At 41.1% G+C, this 23,319-nt stretch overlaps 1 protein-coding gene across 11 annotated transcripts in view; it reads right to left on the reverse strand.

Moving 5' to 3' along the window:
• LOC107311182 (uncharacterized) overlaps positions 1–23,319 on the reverse strand; it is a 301,670-nt gene that overhangs the window by 272,410 nt on the left and 5,941 nt on the right. For 3 of the 11 annotated variants that reach the window (XM_085543047.1, XM_085543049.1, XM_085543044.1), the window contains exons 3-5: positions 17,961–19,057; positions 8,072–8,232; positions 381–1,272 (exon numbers count right to left, since the gene is read on the reverse strand). Coding sequence is in view for 10 of the 11 variants with exons in the window: in XM_085543049.1 (XP_085399175.1) it covers positions 381–576 (196 nt within the window). In the remaining variant the exon portion in view is untranslated. Of the gene's footprint in view, positions 1–116; positions 193–380; positions 1,273–8,071; positions 8,233–12,176; positions 12,895–17,960; positions 19,058–23,319 lie in introns of those variants that run through there. The other 8 variants (XM_085543052.1, XM_085543051.1, XM_085543050.1 and 5 more) reach the window with 5 other exon arrangements.

The following is a 23,319-nucleotide window of genomic DNA, read 5'->3' on the forward strand; positions in this document are numbered from 1 at the left end:
TATTTCTTTTACACCTGATCCAACAAGAAACAGACTACTCTGATTTCTTAGGTTAAAAAGTCTTCAGAAGTTCTCTACCAGCCTTTTCAGTAAAACAGGTACTGATCCTTTCACACCTGATATCAGAGCAGATGTGATTGCTATCTGCAGCCTCAGTGTGGTCACAGTGTTGATGCACTTCTGCCACTGCAACTGTAAACAAGTGGTGTTTTGCAGCACCAGCTTCTACTGTAAACTGGATAGAAACTTATCAAATGCTTTACTGCTTGTCTTGTTTTGTTCAAGATCCATTAGCTCCAGCTCTTGTTTCTACCCAATGGGTTGCCACAAGATCTCTCTTCTATAATTCTCATTATCATTTAAACATGCAAAGTGCTTACCAAACACCATACGTTCAGCTCCTCTCCACACGTTACTTAAGAATAGCTCTCTGTCTAGGGCTGGATCAGAGACTTTACATTCTTCTCTCTCTGCAAGATAAGTCTCTTCTGGTGTGAGAAAATCCCAGGAGTTCCATCTTGTACAGTTTCCTGAAATCCTCAGTAAGCAAAGAGCATTCATATCTCTCTCATTCATGTCTTAGCCTCTCACAGGGCATCAAGGCTGTGCCCAACCATGGCACGATCCTAAAAATTGAACAGAGAACAAAACAATGCAGATGCAAAGGCCCAATTGCAACCATCGTGTTTATGGGTGAGTAGGTTTCTCTTACCTGGGGGCTGATGAGTTCGACCCTACAGGTCTCCTCTGGGGAGAGATTGCCTTTTCTTGTTCCAGCCTCTGCCAGAATGTCAGTGGCAGCACTTTACACAGTCCAAAGAAAGAAGTGTCCTACGCACACGGCAGAAGCCCCGGTGGCGCAAGTGGTAGGAATGCTGCGTTGCAACACAACACGGAGGAGGCCCTGGGTTCAAATTCCCCCTGTGGCGCAAGTGGTAGAAGTGCCGCTCTGCTACACAGGAGGCTCAAATACCGGGGGATTGGACTCGATGATCTCTAAGGTCCCTTCCAACCTGCACCAGACTATGATACTATGATACTATGATGAAGCCAAACTCATTCATCAGTCCGTCTCCTTTTAGCTCAAGTAGTGTTTGATAATGAAGAGAAGTTTGAGACCTAGAATTTGCTTAAGAAGATAAAGCAGTATTTCCATATGGTCTCTATAAACTTGTAATCCAGAAACAACAGTTGAGGGTTTAACAGCACAAAAGGCAGCATCACCAACCTTTCCCTCTCAATGACCTGTATTTACACGGAGTCTCAAATCACCTGCAAAAACAATACCACAGTGAAAAGGTAATCAGTCCTGATCTTAATGAACATTTGTCTGTGTGGTATTATCAGTGAGCTGGGAAGTTTGAACAATTTTTGCAGAAATAGAGAAGGCATTAAAACCTTTCTGAAGCACACAAAGTACACCAGGAACATGTGCTTTGCTGCTTCCTAGCACTAACCTTTCCCATGAGCTCTTGTTCAATCTGACCAGGCAGAAGGCTGCAGGACTGAAGCAGAAATGGATTAAGACATGCATGGACATGCACTTGTGTTTGTGTATACACAGACTCTTCTAAGTATGTGCAAAGGAAAGAAAGGATGTAAAGAAGACTCTAAAAGATCTTTGATGCAGGGCAGTTTAAAGGAAGTCAGGGACAACAGCTCTGGATAAACCAAACTGAGATTAAGAAAGAAAGAAAAGAAAAAAAAAAAAAAAGGAAATTATCCTTTTTCATTAAGGGGTTTAGAATCTGTACAGATGCATCGTGAAGGAACAGGAACTTGATAATAAAAACACTCTGATGTGGTGTTTACCCCAAAATAACACAAGTTAAAAATAAATACACATCCACAGAGCTTAGGCTACTCTGGTGCAGCTTGAATCACTACACAGAACCACAAGAATTTCTGAGACTTGCTCAAAATTAGTCCCTTTGAGATTATTTGGGATTGTTGTAATCAGCTACTGGACATTTGTGTCTCCTCAGTAGCTATGTATGCTGGGATTGGGAGGCAGCATCTGCTGACAAGAAAGCTGAGCATTAGGAACCAGTCATTTAAGAAAAATTACTGCCCTGAGCCAGGATCCATATCACACACATTCTTTGCCAGGTTCTTCTCTTCTGCTTATTAAGGCTATTTGCATGGATTGCTACTGTCCCAAAGTCACACAAACTGAAGTCCTTTTGTTCTTACTCATTTGGGCTATTTTCTTCCAGTCCGCTACAGCTGTCAGTCAGGGTGCAATGTCTTTGAGATCAACAAATGAGCCAGATGCATAGTTCAATGACCAGACACTTCAAGTCATAACAAGCTAGTGAAGCGAGCTAATTTTGCTTGCAAAAGAATTAGCCTTTATTAGCCACTAATACAACTTTTTGCCCTGCGTAGCCCTTTAACCAGCTGCAGTTTCATTGACATCACGTTTTGGAAAGGTTACGAATGGCATGTCTGGATTGGGAAAGATCAGAGGGATTCCTAGAGCAGCTACCTCGTAGTAGTACAGCAAGGGAATAGTGAAACTTAAATAATCACACTGGACATTCATATGGTATAAATCTTGTAACTCAGAGCACAAATTATGTAAGGCACTTTTGTGTCTAATTTCTATTGTATGTTACATAGGTAAGTATATAGATGTGCAATATATGGCATGCATATCAGTACAGGACATAGAACATGTACAGAATAGCACAAATGCACCTATATGCACCATATATATAGTCACGTATGTGTGTGATCATGTTCATTCATGGTTTTGGAATCAGTAACTGAATCATTGGGTTTTTCTGTCATCTGTTACTGTAGAACTCAGGAGAGTCGGTAGTTGCACTCATAGACCCTAATTTCAGATATATTTTACATGAATCACTATGATTCATAAAACCCCACTATACTCCATGTAATTACTGTTTCTCTTGCGATAGGGTCAGACTGAGCTGCAACCTTATAATTTTGTGATACTGCTGTAGATTGGAAATCAAAATTAATCCGCTGATCTAAAAAACTAGACCAAAAAAAAAAAAAAAATCAAATCTTTTTAAATCAACTGTGGCACAACCAGCTAAATACAGACAAACTATTTTGGTTTCATTCCAAAGGATTCATAGTCCAAGTCAGGAGAAAACTTATTTCCTATTCTGAAGAACATCTAAAGAAACCAAAGCCTGAGGAAGCTGTACAAGTTGCATGTGCTGAGGTGGAGAAGAGGTAATCTGAAGAAAATGATAGCGTATTAAACAAACATCTTGCAACTTTTCAATAATCATAGCCTGGCTTCACAGAAGGAGAAGGGCAATTATCACAGGATGTCTGTTAAGGTATTAAGGCGAATAACCCAAACCAGTTTTATTTTTTAGTAACTAATGACAAAAAGATACATGAAAGAAACCAATGCCTAAAATGAAGTAAAAATGCCAGTAAAGGAAAGGAAGTGAGATAAATTTAATTTCAAAGCCTTCAGAAAAGGGACCTGGACCTCTATATGCTTGGAACGTGCCTCAGCCACTGGAAGTAGCAGACTTGCTGTTTCAAGAAGCACAGCATCACTACAACTCTCCCATAGAAGCAAGAGAATTCCCAAAAGTTGGGCCACAATTTCAGCCTCATTCACATTTTTCTCCCTTAAGACAGTGTAATAAATAAGGCGGAAGTCCTGAAGGGAAGCATTTCATCTGAGATATAATGGTAATGGATGCTCAAAGTCCAAACAGAGCAAAAGGAACAAAGAAGTCTGAATATTTCCTCCATTGTAAGTGACATTTTCTGTGAATCATATGCACTATTAGCAGCATTTCTAATACCAATTTTCAATCGTCTAGAAATCTAGAAGGTCTTCCTTGGGACCAAACTGGAAATTCTGAGGGACATATCTGATTATGAAGTACCTGAAATGCAGAATTAAACAACGATTTGGCTTTAATGAGTGGGAGGAAAGAAAGTAAGGGAGTCCTTTCTTTCCAAGAGCACATCTGAGCAGAAGGAGCCCATATTACTGCACCAACAGAAAAAATAAATACATAATGGACAGGATGAGGAGCAGGATTCTCCCTCTTTCTACTACATGCCAGTTTGGCTTAGATAAGAAAACCATGGGTATACATCTTATTGTGGGTTGCAACAAAGAACATTTGTCCTTGCTTTTCCTTCTGATCATTTTCTACAAAGTCCATTACAACAGATTATTAACCTGGAAATTATTAATGGTTGCATTTACAATCATTCCCTTTATTTGACTAGAACTGGTGAGTTCCTATGGAGAATGTAAAAGAGTAACCCCTTTAACATTTCTCCTGCATAGTGCAGGAAAAGTTAAGAATCCAGGAGACAAAATCCCACTAGCTAACAGCTTGTAAAGCCCAAAGTAGATCTGAACAACAGAGCAACTTGCCTGTCCTCACATTTTGCATGACACTCCTGTTTACCAGTGCTGCCCAGAGAGGGCAATAATGATGGACAAACTAGTCATGAACTGGAAAAGCTGCAAGGAAATATTTACCTCATTAATTAAAGGGTGTGTGTGGAAAAGGAAAACATCCTCCTTAAGAAAACAAAAACAGCAAACAAACAAACCCACCTGATAAGATGGTTAAAACTGAGGAGAAGGCAAACATGCTTTTTATCAGCACAACCCCTACAGCAGAGCCACACAGATATCATGCCTGCAGCAAAGACTGAGCCTGAGAGTACATGCTATCACAGTCAAAATAAGTGTCATCTGCACACTGGCAGCCTCAGCAAGTTTCTGGATTTGATGCATCAGGCATTGAGTTGCCATCGACCCACATGGAAAGGACAGACCTGAAAGGAGAGATTATGACTGGCACAGGCAACCTGGATTAAATCTGCATGATATTTAAAAGAACAAAAAGAACAAAAAAAAAAAAAAAAGAAATGAGGCTGTGATTTTTGTTTAGATTTCCTCTCTCCTTTCCAGCAGAGTTCTTGTTACTAAATAGAGGAGAACAATGCCAGATCTCACACAGAGCTAGTGCAGCACAAGAAGGGGATTCAGCACTAAAGCAATTTTATGGATAAGTTCTTCAAAATGAAATCAAAACTTCCCCAGCATTGAAGCACTTCTGCGGGTCCCAAGGCTTTCCCAGATTCTCATGCTTGTTGGTTGCAGTTACCTAAGGACTTCTTTTAAGAGACATCTTAGTCTGAATCTGCCATAAACCACTGGTTACTGCTGAACGTTGGACACAACTATGTTGGGAGATGGAGCAACAAGGAGGGATCCCCTGTTATATAGAATTATTGAATCATTAAGGCTGGAAAAGACGTCTAACATCATCTAGTCCAATCATCAGAAATCAGAAGAAATGTTTCTCAATACCTAACCCGAACCTTCCCTGTTGAAACTTAAGGCCATTCCCTCTCATCCTATCACTGTTACATGGGAGAGACCTCACTACAGCCTTCTTTCAGGCAGTTGTAGAGACTCCTCTGAGTCTCCTCTTCTCTAGACTGAACAATTCCAGTTTCCTCAGTTTCTTCTTATAAGACTTGTGCTCCAGACCTTTACCTCCCATGCAATCATCCCCTGTACTCACAACAGATAGAGTTGTGCTTAAATTGGTGTGTGGAGTTGTAAGAGGCCATGCTTTTTACATTACTGTCTCAAAGTTTGCTGAAATGGACAAGTTCAGGCAAGTCCTGGCCAAGGTTCCAGGACTGCCTTTGTCTGAGACACACGGGAACCAAGGTTCGAGAAATCCCTTTGTTTAGGAGATGGACGAGACCGGGAGCTACGAAAGGGAGATAAGATACTGATCAATGGCCCTTAAGTGGTCTTTTGTGTAGGCCTATCTCAAGGAAGATGGCCATCTCTGAGGACTGATGGCCCTTAAGTGGTCTTTCTCTCGTGTTGGCTCATCTCAAGGAAGATTGACATCTCTGAGGAAAATCACAGGACTCTGACCCCAGCCGTCCCGAAATGTCTCGAAGGCTGGAAAGAAGGATAAAAAGGGCACGGACAAACCCCGAATCTGGGTAGGTTTTCTGACACCAGATGCCTCACTACGGAAACAAGGAGGTTTTCTGTCATCAGATGCCTCTCTACGCGAGCGCCTGCATGCTGAAGAAGATGCCTGCATGCTGAAGAACCTTGGTGGGCATCTAGGTATCTGACCTCAGATTCCTCCACCGTTGTCCTACTGCTGCCTATTATCTCTTCTGGGATTGCTGCTCGAGACTCTGCTCCGAGGGACCTCGCTGCCCGAGACTCCACTTCCTGAGACCTCGCTACTCTGACCATCTTCTCTGCGTTTCATCGATCTGCAGCCTGCTACTTCGCTGCTGCTCTCCCCTACGCTTATTTTGCCCCGGACCAACGTTAACAACGTGCTACGGGACGGTGCTGCATCCAGACGGTGACTATTCCCCGCTTTAACGTAATTCTTGCTCTTTTCTACCTTTTTCTATCGCCTACTTTCCCTTCCCCATCACCCTAATTTTGATATTCTTCGCTCTCCCTTCCCCATCCCCTCAATTGTCTATTATTTCCAATAAACTGGTTGGATCAACATTTGAATGCTCTTCTTCTTAATCTCACGCCGGGCATAACATATCAAAAGAACCTTTGCCTCACTCCTAAATTGGAGCGAGACAGGAGTGCAGGAATTAGGGTTGCATGAAATCTGCACAGAAACAACCCCCTGCCATCTCCCAGCATAACAGGTATTAATCCCCAGTGAGTTCAGGGGACAGATCAGATTATAAAATACTGAAGCCTGCTGATTGCATCACGTTCATGCTGAAATATCATGGTGCTCCTGCGATGCTAGCTCTGCCATGAATTGTTCAGTAAGGGTGTTTTGGCAACGGTTTTGTGTTACAAGGCTTCCTTTTATATTGCCTGCTGCCTGTTTCAGGCACAGTCCTCCTGCTCCTTGTAACTATTAATAAGTATCCCTTCCTCCAGCTGTGAGATCAGGATTTGCAGACTGTTTGTAAACTATTGTTGCACTTTTAACAATTAAGCCTTCACAGCTTACACTTCATTATTTTCTTCCCTTGAATCCAACGTGCATTTTTAAAGGAATTATGTCAGCTGACCTCTGGTCCTAAAAATAGGCATTCAAAAAACTAGAACCTATAGGCATGCTTCCAAGATCTTTTTGTTGTTGTTGTTAAATTCAGCACCAGTATTTCTTTCAAATGAACTATATTCTGCAACACAAATAGTCTTGCTCTGTATCAGCAAACAGGAATGTGAGGGGAAAGGTGAGACTAGGACAAATACCCTAGCAGTACCTGTGCTCATGGTACCATTTAAAAGCCTGTCCTTTTGCCTTTGTCAGCTCCAGAAAGACGGAACGCACTGGTTATGTACTTTTTATAGTACAGGTTATGTATCTGTTGCTTCTACTCCCCGTAGGGTGCAGTGAGCCCTCATCTCGCCATCTTAAGACCACGATGAAAACTCTATAGATAAAGTCCTGGAGCAGTGAGAAGGGAACAGCAGAAGCACAGAGCTGGGGCTGCTGGCTCTGCAGCAGGGTACATGCTCTGAGCTCCAGTATTGCTGTGCCCAAACCTGCTGGTCACAGTTCAGCAAGCCAGAGGTCAGACACTGAAACTCTGGAAAGGGGACAAGGATTTTGACTACATGCTTTTTTACTTTCATTTTTAATTCCTGTATTGACGCATCACAGAGAACCAAGATGACTTAGATTTGTGTCCTGCCCTTCTTTAAAGCCTTCTCTAAAACTTGTCAGTTTGGGACCTTTAAAAAATAGAGGCACTCAAAATAAACAATCACTTTGAAAATCTTGGCCTATATCCCAGTAGGGAGTGAATCTAGTCACGTACACAACCACCTCCAAACTACACAAAAATGAAGCATTAAAAAGACTAAAACCACGACACACAATATGGAAACAAAAAACTCAGTGTGTTGCAGCAGCTAAGATCATGTAGCTCTCACTTATCTACTTCAATCATAATTGTTCATTACTTGGTTTGTTAGCCCCTGCCGTGAACCAGAACTTGTGATTTGAACACTAAGCCAAAACAGTTCCACTGAGATCAAAATTCATACAGTCAGAGCCAATACCCTGTTATGCTTTACCTGTACTGCTTCCTCATCTTTACTGGATGTCCAAAGCATGATGTCCCAGATTTATTTTCCAGGCTATTGCCACTTCTATCTTCCTCGGGTGACTCCATGTTTCAGTGGAGTTGTTACCTCTGCAGTTCTGTTGTCATTTTTGTTTTAACATGAATTTTAAGCTGGACACAGAAAGGATAGATTTGATTAGTATTCTCTACTTACGTGTACTCATTCAGAAAATCAAAAAGCATGGCTACAAGTAAAAGGAAATGTAAGTTCTTGAACAAAAAACCACTGAAATAAAGTCTTATAAGCCAGCTCTGGTCCACAGACCACAATCTAAAAGCTGTTAGATTAATCTGTTTTCACTGTCTATGACAGGAAAAGGAAGGAGAGAAAGAAGGAAAATAATAGTAATAATAACAGTCCTTGTGCACTATTGTCATGAGAACTTAAAAAAAAATGATAAGAATTTAATCCTATGTAATACTTGGGTATTCAACAACTTCTTTCATAAATTGGAAATAATAAATGAATACCTTTCAAGTTTCTTTTGGAAGGACTTCTAATAAACAAACAAATCTTAAGGAGTATTTTGGGAAGAAAATTCATTGTTTTTACTATCTATTAACTTTTTAAAATCGTTTCAGTTTGCTTCATTCTTTTCCTATTGCAGGCCATTTAACGTGATAGTTATACAAGGGACTGGCTTGTATCTTTCATCATCTTACAGGGTTCAGTGATAGCCACAAGACACCAAGCTGCTCAAAGAGAACTAGGATTCTGTTGCTAAGTGGCAATGACCAGTCAATGAGACAGCTCAGACCAACAAAGGGATTAGCAGTAGCTGGAACATCAACTGGAAATTGACTAAGGAAATACACCACAAACTGGAAATGCAGAATTGACTCAAAAAAAACCCAATCCCCCAAATGGAAGGATTTAAGGAGGAAGAAAGAAAAAAGCAAAAAGCAGGATGTTAAAATAAAAGACAGATTGAGCTTCTGGTCACACAGGTATCACAACACTGCTGCAAAGCAGGAAAACAGGCCAGTTAGTGTACAGAACTGGCCAGCATGTCTCCTAACTTCCTCAAGCTCTGCCAATATAGCTCTACAGAAGTGGTTTCTGATTGCATTTGAAAGGTATAACAGCATATCTACTCTCTTCAACAAGATGTGTAACTCATGTCTAGATAACACCTCAGTGATCCTCTTTAGAATCAGAAATGACCAAGAGAATTGGAAAGTGGAAATTTATTACAAATGTGTATTTGATCCCATTTCTCTGTGCTGTTTGTCTGAATAGCACACCCTTCCTCCTGTAACTGTATGGAGTGGCTCTTGCCACACATTGTAGCCATTCCATCATATTGGACTAGGTTTTCTCCAGTGTGTTTTAATGTTATCTTGGTTGTGAAGCAATGTTTTTAGATAGAAAGACAAAACAAACTCGTGAGAGAAGCTTTCAAAATAAATACTCCTCCTTGCGTTTTGTCATTGTTTTCTCCACACAGACCAGATTACTCCATGATCTCACTTAGCAAAGGAGCTGAAAGGCTGGACCTTAGAGGAGCCAGCTAACACCACGGAAATGCCCACAGTTCTCTCAAAGAATCTGCAGGATGGTCAGCTAAAACAGTAGCTGGATGAGAATGCCACTAGGAACTGGGCTGGAAACAAGCTAGGTGTGCTGCGGTCTCACATCCCATGCTGAAGAAATTTAAGTGAGCAGGCACAGACAGGTGTAAGAAGCATACTGTCCTCCAACACCACCCAAATGACCATCATTACAACAGCAGAAAAGCCCTTGCTTTCACTCAACACTGCTCCAAGGCATTTGCAGACTGCACATTCCTCTACTACAAATAGCAGAAAAAGCAGGGTTTTTTTGTTCAACTTGCATATTGCACATGTACCAGGAAAACCCTTTATGTACTTCCTCATCCTAATAACCAGAAATCTTCCATCTTCCTGTACAACAGGCAGGGAGCTCCATGAGCCCAACCACAGATGGCATGCTTAACTGCACAACATGGTTGAAATCTGGGAGGCCATTTGGAAGAGCCCACAATGTCCCTTCTGAAGCACAAGCTGTACTGTCCACAGGCAAAAGGCAGGCAGGGTTCTCAGTGCCAGGGTACAACAGGAGCTTGCATGCAGAACAGCCCTTATCTCTGGCAAGCTCTGGGACTTGCAGAGTTAGAGCAACGAAGCCCAAAATATAACTACGCAGAAGGAGCAACAAACTTTCCACTCTGATGAAGGCACAAGGAGGAAAATCTTTCCGACAGATTCACAGCTGGTTTCAATCTACAGCGTGAGCATATCTAATGGGCTGCCTTTATCAGAGAAACTCTCATAGGGTTCTGGCTGCTACTGAGGGCAGTTTGCCACTGTGCAGACCCTGCAACAAGAGTCAAAGAGGACAGAGTGTACTCCCAACATGAACTGAGGCATACAGTAATAGAGACCATCTGCACTAAATCCCAGCCTTGCTTGCACCTTTATTCATCCATCTCAGCTCCTAAGATCTTACTGAAGTCAATGCAACTGTCCTGCTAACATAACAGGAAAACATTAAACATATATTTCAAAAACCTCATTTTTTCACTTGCTCTCTGCCCACATGAACACGGAAAGTATTACCTGGTTTCAACAGCTCCTGACTGAAACCCTCACTTCTCTAAAGACAAAACAATTTTTTTTCATTAGGAGAGGTTAAATGAAGCTACCGCATTCAGTGAGCCCAGGAACTTTAACTTTTCTTACAGCAGCTACCACTGACAGAAAAAGTTCAAAACCCCGTATTCATTTCAGAAAATCGTTATGTTAGGGACTTGTTGAGAAGCTATTGTGTGCATGTCATGTAGTAAGTAAAAAGTACTTCAAATATACATGACTTTATTTTCCCCCCCAGTGATTTACAGATTTGTCCTGGGACAATAGAAGGTTACAGGGAAGGGAGAGATGTCTGTGATTAAGAGGGCTTCCAGCTCTTCTTCCTACAGATACCCTGTGGATATTGCTGTGTTCTCCAGAATTTGAGCTTCCACTTGAAAAACAATGAAGTTTCTAGCCCATCTGGGTTTGCGGAAGCAGAATGTAAACAGATGTACTGTTGTCTTATTTTAGAAGCCGTAGCAAGCCAGACTGAAACAATAGCACTAAGAAACGTCAACTGCTCCCATTCATCTCAGTGGGGTGGGGTGTTAACTTTGAAGCCTAATTGTGACCACTTTAAAGCCAACCTTTTAACCAGTTCACTGCTGCCACCACACCAGAAACTCAAAGTAATGAACTTACCAGCCTCTGTATTTGTATGCATTATCGCCAGCTCTCCCACTCACTTGAAAAGAACTTGAAAAGGCATTACAATCGAGCTAGCCTGAATATTCTAGCACTTAAGAAGTTAGCTGAATGGTTTGCTACTGTCTTTCAAAATTAGGGTTAAAAGAAAGTAAAGGGTGAAAGGTTAGCTTCATTGTTGATGCTCTCAAAAGTGCAACACTTGAGATTTCATGCTTCTTGCTTTGATCAGGGCGCACGGATGGCCCTTCATTTCAATAACTGCTACTTCCAAAACTCCTGAAAATAATTTCTACAAAACAGAGTAGCACCGTCAGGCAGGTGTAAAAATAAGTAAGTAAAAGAAAAAACAGTGGCAATATGTATTTGCAACAGTATAAAGGGGGAAGAGAAGGTATTCATTTACAGGAACTTGTGGCTGCTGTCAACCTAAATTTAAGGTGCACCAGACTGTGAGTAGCACAGACTGCTGCAGAGCCCTTGGCTGCTTGCTTCACAAGCAGTAAAAGGTTTGTGTGAAGGCCTTGCAGCTCTTCCCAACTCCTCTTTCATTTACTTCTCCATGGAGCAGTAAGAGTCATACTGGCACTAAGGGACACAGTTTAGTGACACACTCGGTAGGCCAAGCTGATGGTTGGATTTAGAATCTTCCAGGTGTGAAAAGGCTTTCAAGATCGTCATAATTCCACACTGAGGATACAGTCACAAGTCTTTTTACCCACTGTCATTTGCTTCCTGACATCACACATGTTAGGCTGAGAAGTCAACACCATCAACCACAGCTCTGCTATAGCCATCCATGCTAGGTACCTTACCTAACTAATGCAGAGATGCATCAAGAAGTCCTGAACATGGGCCAGAAGCTCAGCTGGACTGAGACAGGGAAAGGAATATCACTCAAGTTAGTTGCATGGCAGAGATAAGAGAAAAGCATCCCCCATAGTATAAAGGAACAGAATAATCATCAAAAGACCTTGAATAAGCAGCTGGGACAAAGTAATGCCTCTAGCTCAGGAAGAAACAAATGGAAGAAAGCAAGGTGGAAGGATTGGCATAACCTATATTTACAGCAAGATACATCCTTCACATTCCCATTCTGGAATAAAAATGTCTTCAATTGGTAAGGTCTTAAGTCTGTATAAGAATGCCTACGTGTGGTATGGCATAGGGTTATTCTGGTAGAAGGGGAAACTTTCCTGTCTACACAATGCCTAGGTGTTTGTGGAAACAAAGCCCTAATTCATGCAGTTCAGGTTCTTTCACTTACTTCAACAGACAATGCTCTGATCCTGTTATTAGCAGGTTATGAATGCACAATCATTCCACATGTAACTTCCACTGCAAGCTGCACATTTAGGGGGGTTTAAAGTTTGTCTTAGCTAATGAAACACCAGATGCAAAATTCTGCATTATCAAATATTAGTGTTTGCTAAATTTCATTCTGTAAACCACAACAGAATCAACAGAATGTTGGTAGAAAGTTTACAATAGACAAATGAAAAGAAACTTCTGTTTTCATCCAAAAGCCTGCAAACACCAACTTCACATGCAAAAGGCCTGGTAGGGAGAGAATAACACATTCATTTTCTACTGACTTCAATGGGCTGCAGCAGGGCGATCAGCCCTCTGCAGAAGGTGCTGAATATGATCACGTGCACTTTCACAGAAGTGCCCGAGTGTTATAGAACACATTTTTTGCAGATGTTTAGAAGTACAGAACAAAGGCAGCTGAAAACAGACTTGGTAAGTTTGCAGTTTTACTTTATCACTGCATTAAATTCCCATTCAGCATCAATAAGGCACTACACACTTGTTATAGAAAGAATAAACAGCCTCATAAAAATCAGACTCTCCACTCATTTCTTGTTTCACCTCATCTCCATCCCCAGCCATTACATCCAAGACCCTGCAGCTGGGTATGCAGGAGCTGGGGTCATAGTACCCCCGCTGCAGAGTTCCACAGCCAGCACGAGCACAGCATGCAGGAATGCTGATGCTGGCACCAGTGCCAGCGCGTTTACTTAGCACTCATTTCTCTCAGTCTGTTTCAGATCAGAAATGCGGGCAATGAAAACCTATTGAACCTCTGAGAACCTCAGCCACGGCAGGGAGCAGAGCAGGGTCTCTGCAGGTACATGAAAGAGGCATTCAGAGGACGCTCCCATTGTAAGGAGGTAGAGAGTGAGTCCCCATCTGTCTCTGGTTACCTTTTATTGGCATGAAAGAAGGCAGGCAGGAGGGGAAGATTTCAGGGCAAGTGAAAAACAAGCTTTCTAAGATTCACTGTTCAACCTCAAACAAAAGCTCATCGAGCTTAGGAGCTTGGTTCCATTACTTTCCATTTAGCAATTTATTATAACCAAGAGAATTAAAAAGCTGTTTTGGGTCATGGATTAAACATTACCCTGAAACAGAAGTAGAGTGGAAAAAGTTGTGCTTTATGAATCCAGCAAATGTCTCAGAAAAATAAACAACAATCAGCAAACACATGAGAAAGTGTAGTATATTAGTAGGTATCCAAGGACCATCGGGGGAAAACATTTACATCAGGATGATAGTTGGACAAAACAACTGTCACAGAAGCCTTATTAAGTAGAGGATATACTCTGTAAACACTTGCCACCCGAATTAAACTGAGGCCGAATGAGAGAAATGCCTGGTTCCAGGGTAAGGAAGGTACCAGAGTGGCCCTGGCACAAGCGTTGCTCCCTAGAAAGCCACCAGCAGCTGAGGAGAAGACATGTGGCCAGCAGACACTCTGCCCTTCATCCCTTGCCCTTTGGGTGGGCAGCTCACAACATCCTAGCCTTGCTACCAGCCCAAACAAAACCCTATTGCATGACCTGGCGGACTGTCCCCAGTGGTGTCACTCCACCTTGTACCTTAGGTGAGAAATCATCTCTGCAAGCATTAGAAAACCCAGTGCTACTGTGTAAACATTCACCTACCACCAGCCCTGCTGCACAGTGGGGTGCAGCACAAGGAGGCCAGGTTCTCTCCAGGTACCCGCTGTGAGGCGCAGAGAAGTGCACTAACACTTGGTTAGCATGCACAGCAGCACAGGGTGAAGAGATGAGCTTCAGCACAGCACCTAGTGTCAGTTCTTCCCCTTAAAAGGAGGACCACTGTGTTCCCACTTTGCAGGATCTCTAAAGAAAGAAGAGGTCCTCAGACACTATTAAGGGAGGACCACTATGTAATAGATCAGGATACAATCAATGGTAAATATAACAATGTAACAGGCTACTTTCATAAGGAAAAGATTATTAATAACTAGAAAACCCAACATTCACGTAGTTCTCTATGAAAACTTTTTTTTCCTGTAGAGGTGTACAAATATTACCTAATCAGTCATCTGAGGACACATGACCAAAGCCTTGGCTTCTTGATGAACTGCAGAAGTCTTTTCAAGTGTGACTACACGCATCAAGGTTTGTTGCACTGAATCTAGGCAACGCAAGTTTAGTAACACTTGGGTAATTATCTTGAGATAACTCAGAGCCCTTTATAATTTCAGGTGACACCTAAATGCAGGTGGGTACAAATACAGTTACTAGCGTCTTCCATAATTTTTCAGGAGTAAAACTTTGCATCTAGGCTAATAGGATCTGCTGCTGTTTAAATTTCCTGCCAGCATATCTCTTAGAGGTAAACTAACCAGAAAACTAACTACACATCATTGTATGCTAGCTATCATCTTAACACATTGAAATATGGAAATACAGGAAGTATTTATTTAATTCAATTAGCAGTATTGTAAGATTTGCTGTAAGGGTAAATACTGAGGAATATATGTAATTCCTTAAACCTCTGAAGACATGAAACAGATAACTTACACATACTTCATAGAAACTTCAGAAGAAAAACTGTTTTATTCCTTATATTAAGAGTTTTTAAAATCATTCTCTTAGTCTCTTGACATATCTTCAAGCAAACATGGCTTGCCAAATATTTTTGCCAGACTACTCCTAATTGGCAATCCCTCCAATATAGATATCTCAATAAATTATTTCACAGAGTAAAAGAACCTTTAAGTACAAGTCATAGCACTTGCAGATGTGGAGTAGAATATTCACTCAGGATTACTCTAGGTAACATGAGAGGATAGAAACTGATCAAAATCCAAGTCGATACCTGTTTAAAAATTGTTGGACAACATCTTGATTCCTGTCATTAGTCAAGCAATCTTATTAAAGCTGACCTTAAAAGTTAACACTAGAAAGATATGGAGACAATTCAGAACACTCCTACAGAAAACTCAGTCAAGTCAACAAAAGTCACCCCACTGACACAGAGTTCAGACAAGTCATAGTGTTCAGAGCTGTACCAGCACATACACTGAGGAGCTAGAAAAGGTCAGAAGAAACAGAATTTTCATCTCTCAGGCTTAGAAGTCAGATTAATTATTTTGTCTCAGATTGTCACCTAAGATGCCCAATACATTTTGGAAACTACATCAAATAGATGCAAATAACTCAGTTTTAGTCTTATTTTTCTAAGAAGAGCACTTACTGGCACCATTCTTTCATCTCCTCTCAAATTTTACATTGGTGGCAAATTTGCAGGTGGTAGGATAAATGCTATAGTAGACATCTGCTAAACAATACAGTTGTATTCTGTTGTTAAAACTGTACTCTTTCTTGTAGTGTTTAGTGGCTTTCTGGTTTACTGTGAACCAAGTACATACATCTCAATCATCAACCAACTTATTTTTTCATTCTGGTCCTCTTTGCCCACCTCACTTCTTGATTGTAGATTTATTTTAGCACTTATTCAGGCAAGCTCCACTTCCCTCTCTGCTGTATTTTAGCTGCTTGTACAGAATAGACACTGCTCCAGTACCTGAACTCCTGCAGGCAAAAATAGCATTGACAGAGTGTTCAGGAGAGTCTTCTGGTTTACGTTTATGTTACTGAGCCAAATAAAGTTCTGTTATGTGCTACTTGACTCCACCTGTTTGTCCTTGATCCCATGCCCTTTCCTTCTCATTTGTGCCTCCCCAAGCAGAAAAAAAATGAGCTGGTGCCACTAGGGCCAGGGAGATTCTGTCCAAAGGCTGCTCTGAAGCCAGTTCCACATTATCGCAATAACCCTAAACATTGACTTGGGAGTCCTACCATTTCCAGGGAATGTCTACAGCTCATATAATACACTGGCTAGGCAGAGGAGCAGCAGTCTTTTATTAAATTTATTTTTATTAAAAATGAAAGGATTTTTTTGCCTATTTAAACATGTGAACACCCATTTCAGTGGCACTGCTAGCCAGGCCAGGAGAACAAACAGAAAGCTTTCCAGGAGGGGCTTTCAACAAAGGAAACAAAACCGACTTAAGGGGCTAAAGGCCATGAAGAAAGATTCTTCCCATCCAAGATCTGGAATTACAATGAAGAATAGTCCTTGCAGGAATATTATTTGCTTGTGAACAAATCCAAACTCTGTGCAACTCCTGACATTTAGTAGTGAATGCAGAAAGAACTGGCAGTGTGTTATTTGAAGGAAAAAGCAACTTGTAAATCTAGTAATAAATATGACTAGAAAACACTAAAGAATTTGAAAGCTTTACTTTAGGTATTATCACCATTAATTTCTGATTACCCAGGTAACTGGCATGTGGATCTTGCAAGGAAGGTTTCATAATCCGCTTCCCAAGAAAGTACAATAGAAAGTCAAGAAAAATGTCTGAAATAGTAAAATAAAGCAAACTATCAGCAGCAGCATTGCATGTAAATTGAGCGCTGATATTTATACACCAGAAGATGATTGCTATTTAGGAATGTTTTGGTAAATACTGACTCACTGCTTAAGAACATTTCTAATAAAATAGCTCTTGAAAAGGAGACAGTAGAAATGTTTTGGAAGAACATGCAGAGGTAGTTGCATCAGAGGTACAGAAACAGATTAACGAACAGGATTAATTAAACTTCAGACATCATCAGTTGTTTATCCAAATGTCTCCAGACTCTTTTCGTTTAGAAATTAGGCTTATAAGAACATAGTATCTGTCAAACCAAACATAAGCACTGAGCTCTCTCACCATAACTTGACTCCTTCTCCTGTTTTCCTATACTTGAGTACTGGGATGTACATCAATGGAAAACTAGTAAAAAAAAAAAAAAAAAAAAAAAAAAAAAAAAAGGGGGGGGGGGGAGGAGGGGGGAAATAACCTCTTCCAGTTTTCCAGTTTGAGCAAATCCTTTGCTATCCAAACACCTGTATGCAGTACCATTGAAATTCACTGTCTACTCTACTGAATCTTTGTGCTGTTGCCACAGTTACACAGAATAGAGACTAACTGCATGCAGACTTTACTTCCATAAGTTAAATATGGGTTATAAAAAAAACTTTCTTCCCACCATGGAGGTAGTACGCCCTACCAATTAAATGTATAGCACGCAGAATCAGAGCAAAACACTTCGGAAGTGAAAGCAAAGGTTACAACATAACTTTCTGATGCTGTAGTGGGGAGAAAACACAACATCATTTGCTCAAAGGACTGGGTTGAACATGTTCTTATTGTTCATTCCATGTAACAGAACTCAGCCAATCGATCTTTAATCAGATAAGTAACTTTGATCATCTCCCAGGTCAATAATGCTTACCCCTCTTCTCTTGACTGTTAAGCAGACAGAGGACTGCAGAGTTTTATGTAGTCCTTAGGAAGAGTTGCTTTTCCTCACAAGTTATAAAAACATACAAAGTATTTCATTTTCAAAATAAGTACAGTGAAGTTTGAGAGACTTTGTCTCCCTGCTTTCAGGTGTTGTGGCTTTTTTTTTCTTGCAAGGTGACACTGGCAGGATCAGTTTCTGGAAAAAACAAAAAACAAAAAACACAACCTGAAAGCACCATGAATACACAATGCAAAGTAGATAATATGGAGGAACTCACAAGATTCAGCTGCATACAGGTTCTGCAGTCTTTTACAGCCATTGCTAGGTTACAACTAGCAACCAGAGATGGAGATCTGTATGCTTTCTATTTACGGCTGTCCAAAACCACACTGGAAGATAAAAAGATGCAGCTGTGAGGTTTGGTGGGATGGGGTTTCAGAAAAACAACTCCACTTTCATATCTGAGTTGGGCCATGCTTACACAACAGGAATGAATGGTTTGTAACCGAATCAGCTGAACTAGCTTTGTATAAACACAACGTGCTGAAATTTAAGTTTTGTCCTCTTACTTCCAACATTCATCTGTAGCCTTTTCTGAGAATTTCCTATTCCTGGGAATGATGAATCTTTCATGAGGCTTCTGATGAGCTGTGAGCACACAATTTTGTGTGATTTGGTGAAAAAAAATTAATTTCCAGTTTGGCACTGAACTCAGTTTCAAACACCACAGTTTTAGTTGGCTATTAAATCTGCAAAAGGTAAGCTATTCCAAACATTAATTAAACTATTTGTAAATTGTTCGAGGATGTCTTAATGTGTTTATGTGCCTTGTTCACAAATGTTTCCAGAATTTTAAGTAGTTTAATATCCCCAGTAAAGACTAAGCCTAAAGGCAATACATGTTGACATGATAAAGACTTTTCCTCCTGAAAGAACACAGTTCTCAGTGCAAGGTGGCTAATGCAATGAAATCAGCTCTATCAAGTGATGTAGGCCAACAAATCACAAATGCAGAAGGTCCACAGGTAGACAACTCAGCTGTTCTTCTCAATATCATTCCACACTTCTGACCAGAATGTCCAAAGCTAAAAAAAAAAAAAATTAAAAAAAAAAAAAACACTAAAAGCCTCCAATTGCAGTTTTGACCAAAAACAGCATCAAATAAATTATTCAAAAATCATTATAGACTCCTATGTCCATTTGACATCAACATACCTACCAGACTACATAGGCAGAATATCACTTCATATTAAGAGTGGTTTTTATTTGCTGTTCATGTTGTTGTCCACAGTAGCAACATTAGCAATATACACTGGTCTTCTTGGAAGAATAAGTCACTAGAAAGTGTGAAAGTACTTCACTATTCAAGTTAAAAAAGTCTTGCTACCAGTTTTAGTGTTCTTTATCATTTCTTCAGGGACAAAAAAAAAAAAAAAAAGCATTTCTAAACTCCTGGGGCCAGAATGTGAGGATAAGTGTTGGATATAGAAGCAGAGACTTTTCTCTAAGCATAAGGAGAGAATGTATTCCAGAGACTCTTCCATCTCCTGTCAACACTATAGGACTGGATAGGAAATGAGATATCTCCCTTCTGCTGCTGGCTTACTTTGCACGTTCAGTTTCATTACCCCAGTGTAGTGCTTACTGAGGTCTTTCTTGCTCTGTAGTCTGCACCAGTTATTACCCACACCACAAAGAGAGAATGCAGCAGCAGCAAGGAAGTTCTTTGGGCTGCACACAGGAAAAAACTGTGGGAAAGAACTGGAAGCAAGAAGCTCTCAAGACACCTGCCCATTCACAGTGAGAAAATCAGTGAGAGGAGCCAATGGTCATTTTGTCCATAACAAAGTAGGGCATTTTCTAAATGAAAACATTTCTGACATCATAGTTGTTACTGTTGTGTTATAATAATGGGACCAGCTCTTAGACTATATCTATATCAATGAATGAAATCTGTCAGTGCACATTTTTAAGTACTGTGCCTCAATGCCCTCTAAATGGTCCACATCTATGTTAGCAACATCTCTTAGCGCCTGTGAGATTGGGTGGCTGCGTGTGATTTGTCTACTGCAGATGCCTTGCCTCCAGCAGCCCATGGCCATAAGGGACATGTCCCAGCACATGGGAACATTCTCAGGGACAGTTTAATTAACTCATGGTACATACACAACACAAATCCTTTAAAACTATTATACAGATACTTTACTCTATGAGGGATAACCCATTCCATCACAAGTGACCAGCAATCCACTGCTACAACCAGCAAGTGGTGTCTGCACAAAGGACCATGGGAATCCTCTCTGTGGAACCCAGGAAGGGGCCGCAGTTTAGGAGGGAGACACCTGAGAAGTAGATGCACCCCCACATCATCAGCACAAACACCCTAGAATGGACACCCTGTAGAGCACCTTAAGAGTTTGTACCACAGGGTTTGTGGGTACAATCCTTCAAAAGTTTCAAGCTCTAGCACACGTGCACCCATTACAAACAGTCTCTCACTAGCTAGATTTGCACTCATTGTTACTCCTTAACCTGAAACCTCAGGTTTAAATAACTGCCAACTGATATTATCTGTGTTTGGTTTATGAGTCATCCAGCCAGCACATGGGCCAAGGAAGAAAACAGCACCTTTACAAACATGTCCTAATTTTTCTGGGCCATGGGGATTGAGAGAAGGGGGAGAGGGCACAGGGAACAATTTATAGCCTGAACCAAAATGCATGTCCCAAGCCAGATGTATAATGTAAATTCATAAATCAGCTCATGAAGATAACAGCAAGACAACAACTCTGGGATATTAGATCTAATGTTTCAGTACAGTTTCAAGTTTCAGCAAGAAACTTTCTGCTAACTTGCTTCCTATTTAAATGTGCTCCATTGCACAAGCCGTGGATTTCTTTAAGTATTAGTTTTCTTCCATCAGGCAGCAGACACTTGAAAAGGAGGAAGGAAGAGAGAAACTGCTGCTCTGGATGAGGCTCTGCACAAAGTAGGGTCACTTAAAGAGGAACTGACACGCCTGCTAAGAATGGTTTTCTAAAACCAAGAGAGCAATTCCCTTATGGATATGGGGTTTTTCCTTCTCAGCCATACTCTGCACCACCCCAGAGCCAGACCCAAAGGGTGCTGAGCACCTCCGCTGGCATTTGGCTCTGAGAAAAGCAGAGGCAAGTAAAGCACAGTTGCCAGCCTGGCTCAGATTGTAGAGATATGCAATATGCCCATACAAGAATCATCCGGGATGCATTAGGCTGGGAAAGTGCTCATCCCTGCTGTCTTACCTACTTTTATGAATAAAAGGCATTGCTGCAACAGAAGTTAGATGTTAGACTAGACTGATGAAACTGTCTGTCAGAATCTGGGGTTGGTCACTTCCATCTTGATACCAAAGTTAAATATTTCTGTGAAAATTAGCCTTGACTTTTGTTGCAAAGTAAATTAAAACCCACATGTTTTGTTTAAACTAGTGGCTTGCAGATAACAGAGCCTAACATAAGGAGGGGAGTGGAAAATTCTGCATTATGGTACTACACAATTCATTATATTTATCTATGCTGCAAAATTATTTTCAAGAGCATCATCATCTCTGAAAACTGTTATAATTTCTAAATCTGATCACAGCTTCATCAGTACCAGAGCAAAACCTGTGAGCAATCACTGACTTCATGTCTTGTGTTCAGATCCTGCTAGCAAGCATTCAGCTATGAGCACACCTAACTTACAAGAATTTTTCTTCTTATCTGCATCCCTCATTTAAAGGTGTAGACCCTTATTACACTTTTGCAATATCTGGTTAATGTTCAGGGCTTCAGCCTGAGAACAATAAGGCATCACCTTCTTTCATGGTTGTTTTTGGTTTTTTTTTTTGTTTTTGTTTTTTTTTCTCAGTACTTCCTTGTTTCAGTCTAATCAAAAACACGGGCAGTGCTTCACCACTCAGACTCCTCCTGTGAACAAAAAGCAGCCCCAGAAAGTTGCCTGAGCTCCCTATGCGGTCAGCAGCAGTGGGCAAACCCTTCCCAGGAGCAGTTCTTCCCACCACCTCCACCCACAGCTCTCCCCTCCCCCCCAAATTAACACAGGTGGGATGAATTGCCCTGTGGACACACTTATTTATTCCCACTGACTATAAACAGGGTTTAGGTGACTAGATGCATTGCTCCAGATGCATCTGTTACTGGAACCAAGACTCAGGGAAAAAAAATCACCCTCAGTAAGAACGTACATGCCTCTTTAACACCAGTAGCCCTACCACACTGATGTCTCAGATCAGGATCATGCAGCCTCTGAAAACTCTACAGCAGCTCTGGCTTTCTACTCTTTCTGGTGCAGATTTTGGTATTGGTTTTCGGCCTTTTAGATACCTTTTTGTGTAAGGTAACATAATGCACATAAGTTTGAGTAAAGCAGGAGAACCACTGCAAAATTCCATCAGGTAGAAAAGGAGTTAAAGATACGAGGATCAGGAAGGCTGTCTTTCTTTATGAACTCCTACACATCCCATAATTTATTAGAAAAGGACTTGTTACTGTTGCAAGGTCTGTACTTCCTCTCTCTTTGCAGGCTTCTCTGCCAGCCCCTAATGAAGAGGGCCCTCCCTTGCCCATTGCAAGCCAACACTGAAGTCATCCTGCTATTCTTTTCACCTTGCACACATGTTGAGGCTTCTCTGTGGAAGTCTTGCTGAGACACACATCTTTCGCTGTTTCCTGTTCCTCTTTGCTCATTAAGCCTTTTTTAATTCCAGATTTTATTTTTTTTTTTTTTTTTGCACACAGCTCCAGCAAGAATGGTTTTCAGATTCCAAAGAAGGATCCATATATGCAAACAGTGCTATTTTCCCACTACAACGACCATTAAGACCAGAAGACTGTTGTATGAAGAGGATATTGTTAAGACCCCTAACCAGAAGACTTTACCTCTTGTTTGGAAGCTCACAGCTCTGCCTAAGTATAACCAATTTAAGCAGTAGCATAGGAAGACAGACCCCTTTCACACCACAGCATGGTTCTGCTTTTGGCAGGTGGATGTTAAAGCAACCACAAAGGGATCTAGCTGTGACAGTCTCCTCTCCTGCCTGCACTGCAAAGACTCAGCATTACTCACAGTACCTCCAACAGGGAAAGAAGCAGAAAACACCTCCACTCTCTGTTTCAGGTATCCAGCATTCATCCTTCATGAATCATAGAATCGTTAAGGTTGGAAAAGATCTCTATTCTAGTCCAACCATCCACCTAATACCAATATTGCCCACTAAGCCACGTCCCTCATGAGGGACCATCTAGACTTTTTCACCTGCTGGTATGCATCCCACACTGGCTCTGGTGTGACCCGCACACCCATCACC

Source organism: Coturnix japonica, chromosome 3, assembly GCF_054131305.1.
Source record: "Coturnix japonica strain WE chromosome 3, WE-NBRP24, whole genome shotgun sequence".
Classification (NCBI taxonomy): Eukaryota; Metazoa; Chordata; class Aves; order Galliformes; family Phasianidae; genus Coturnix; species Coturnix japonica.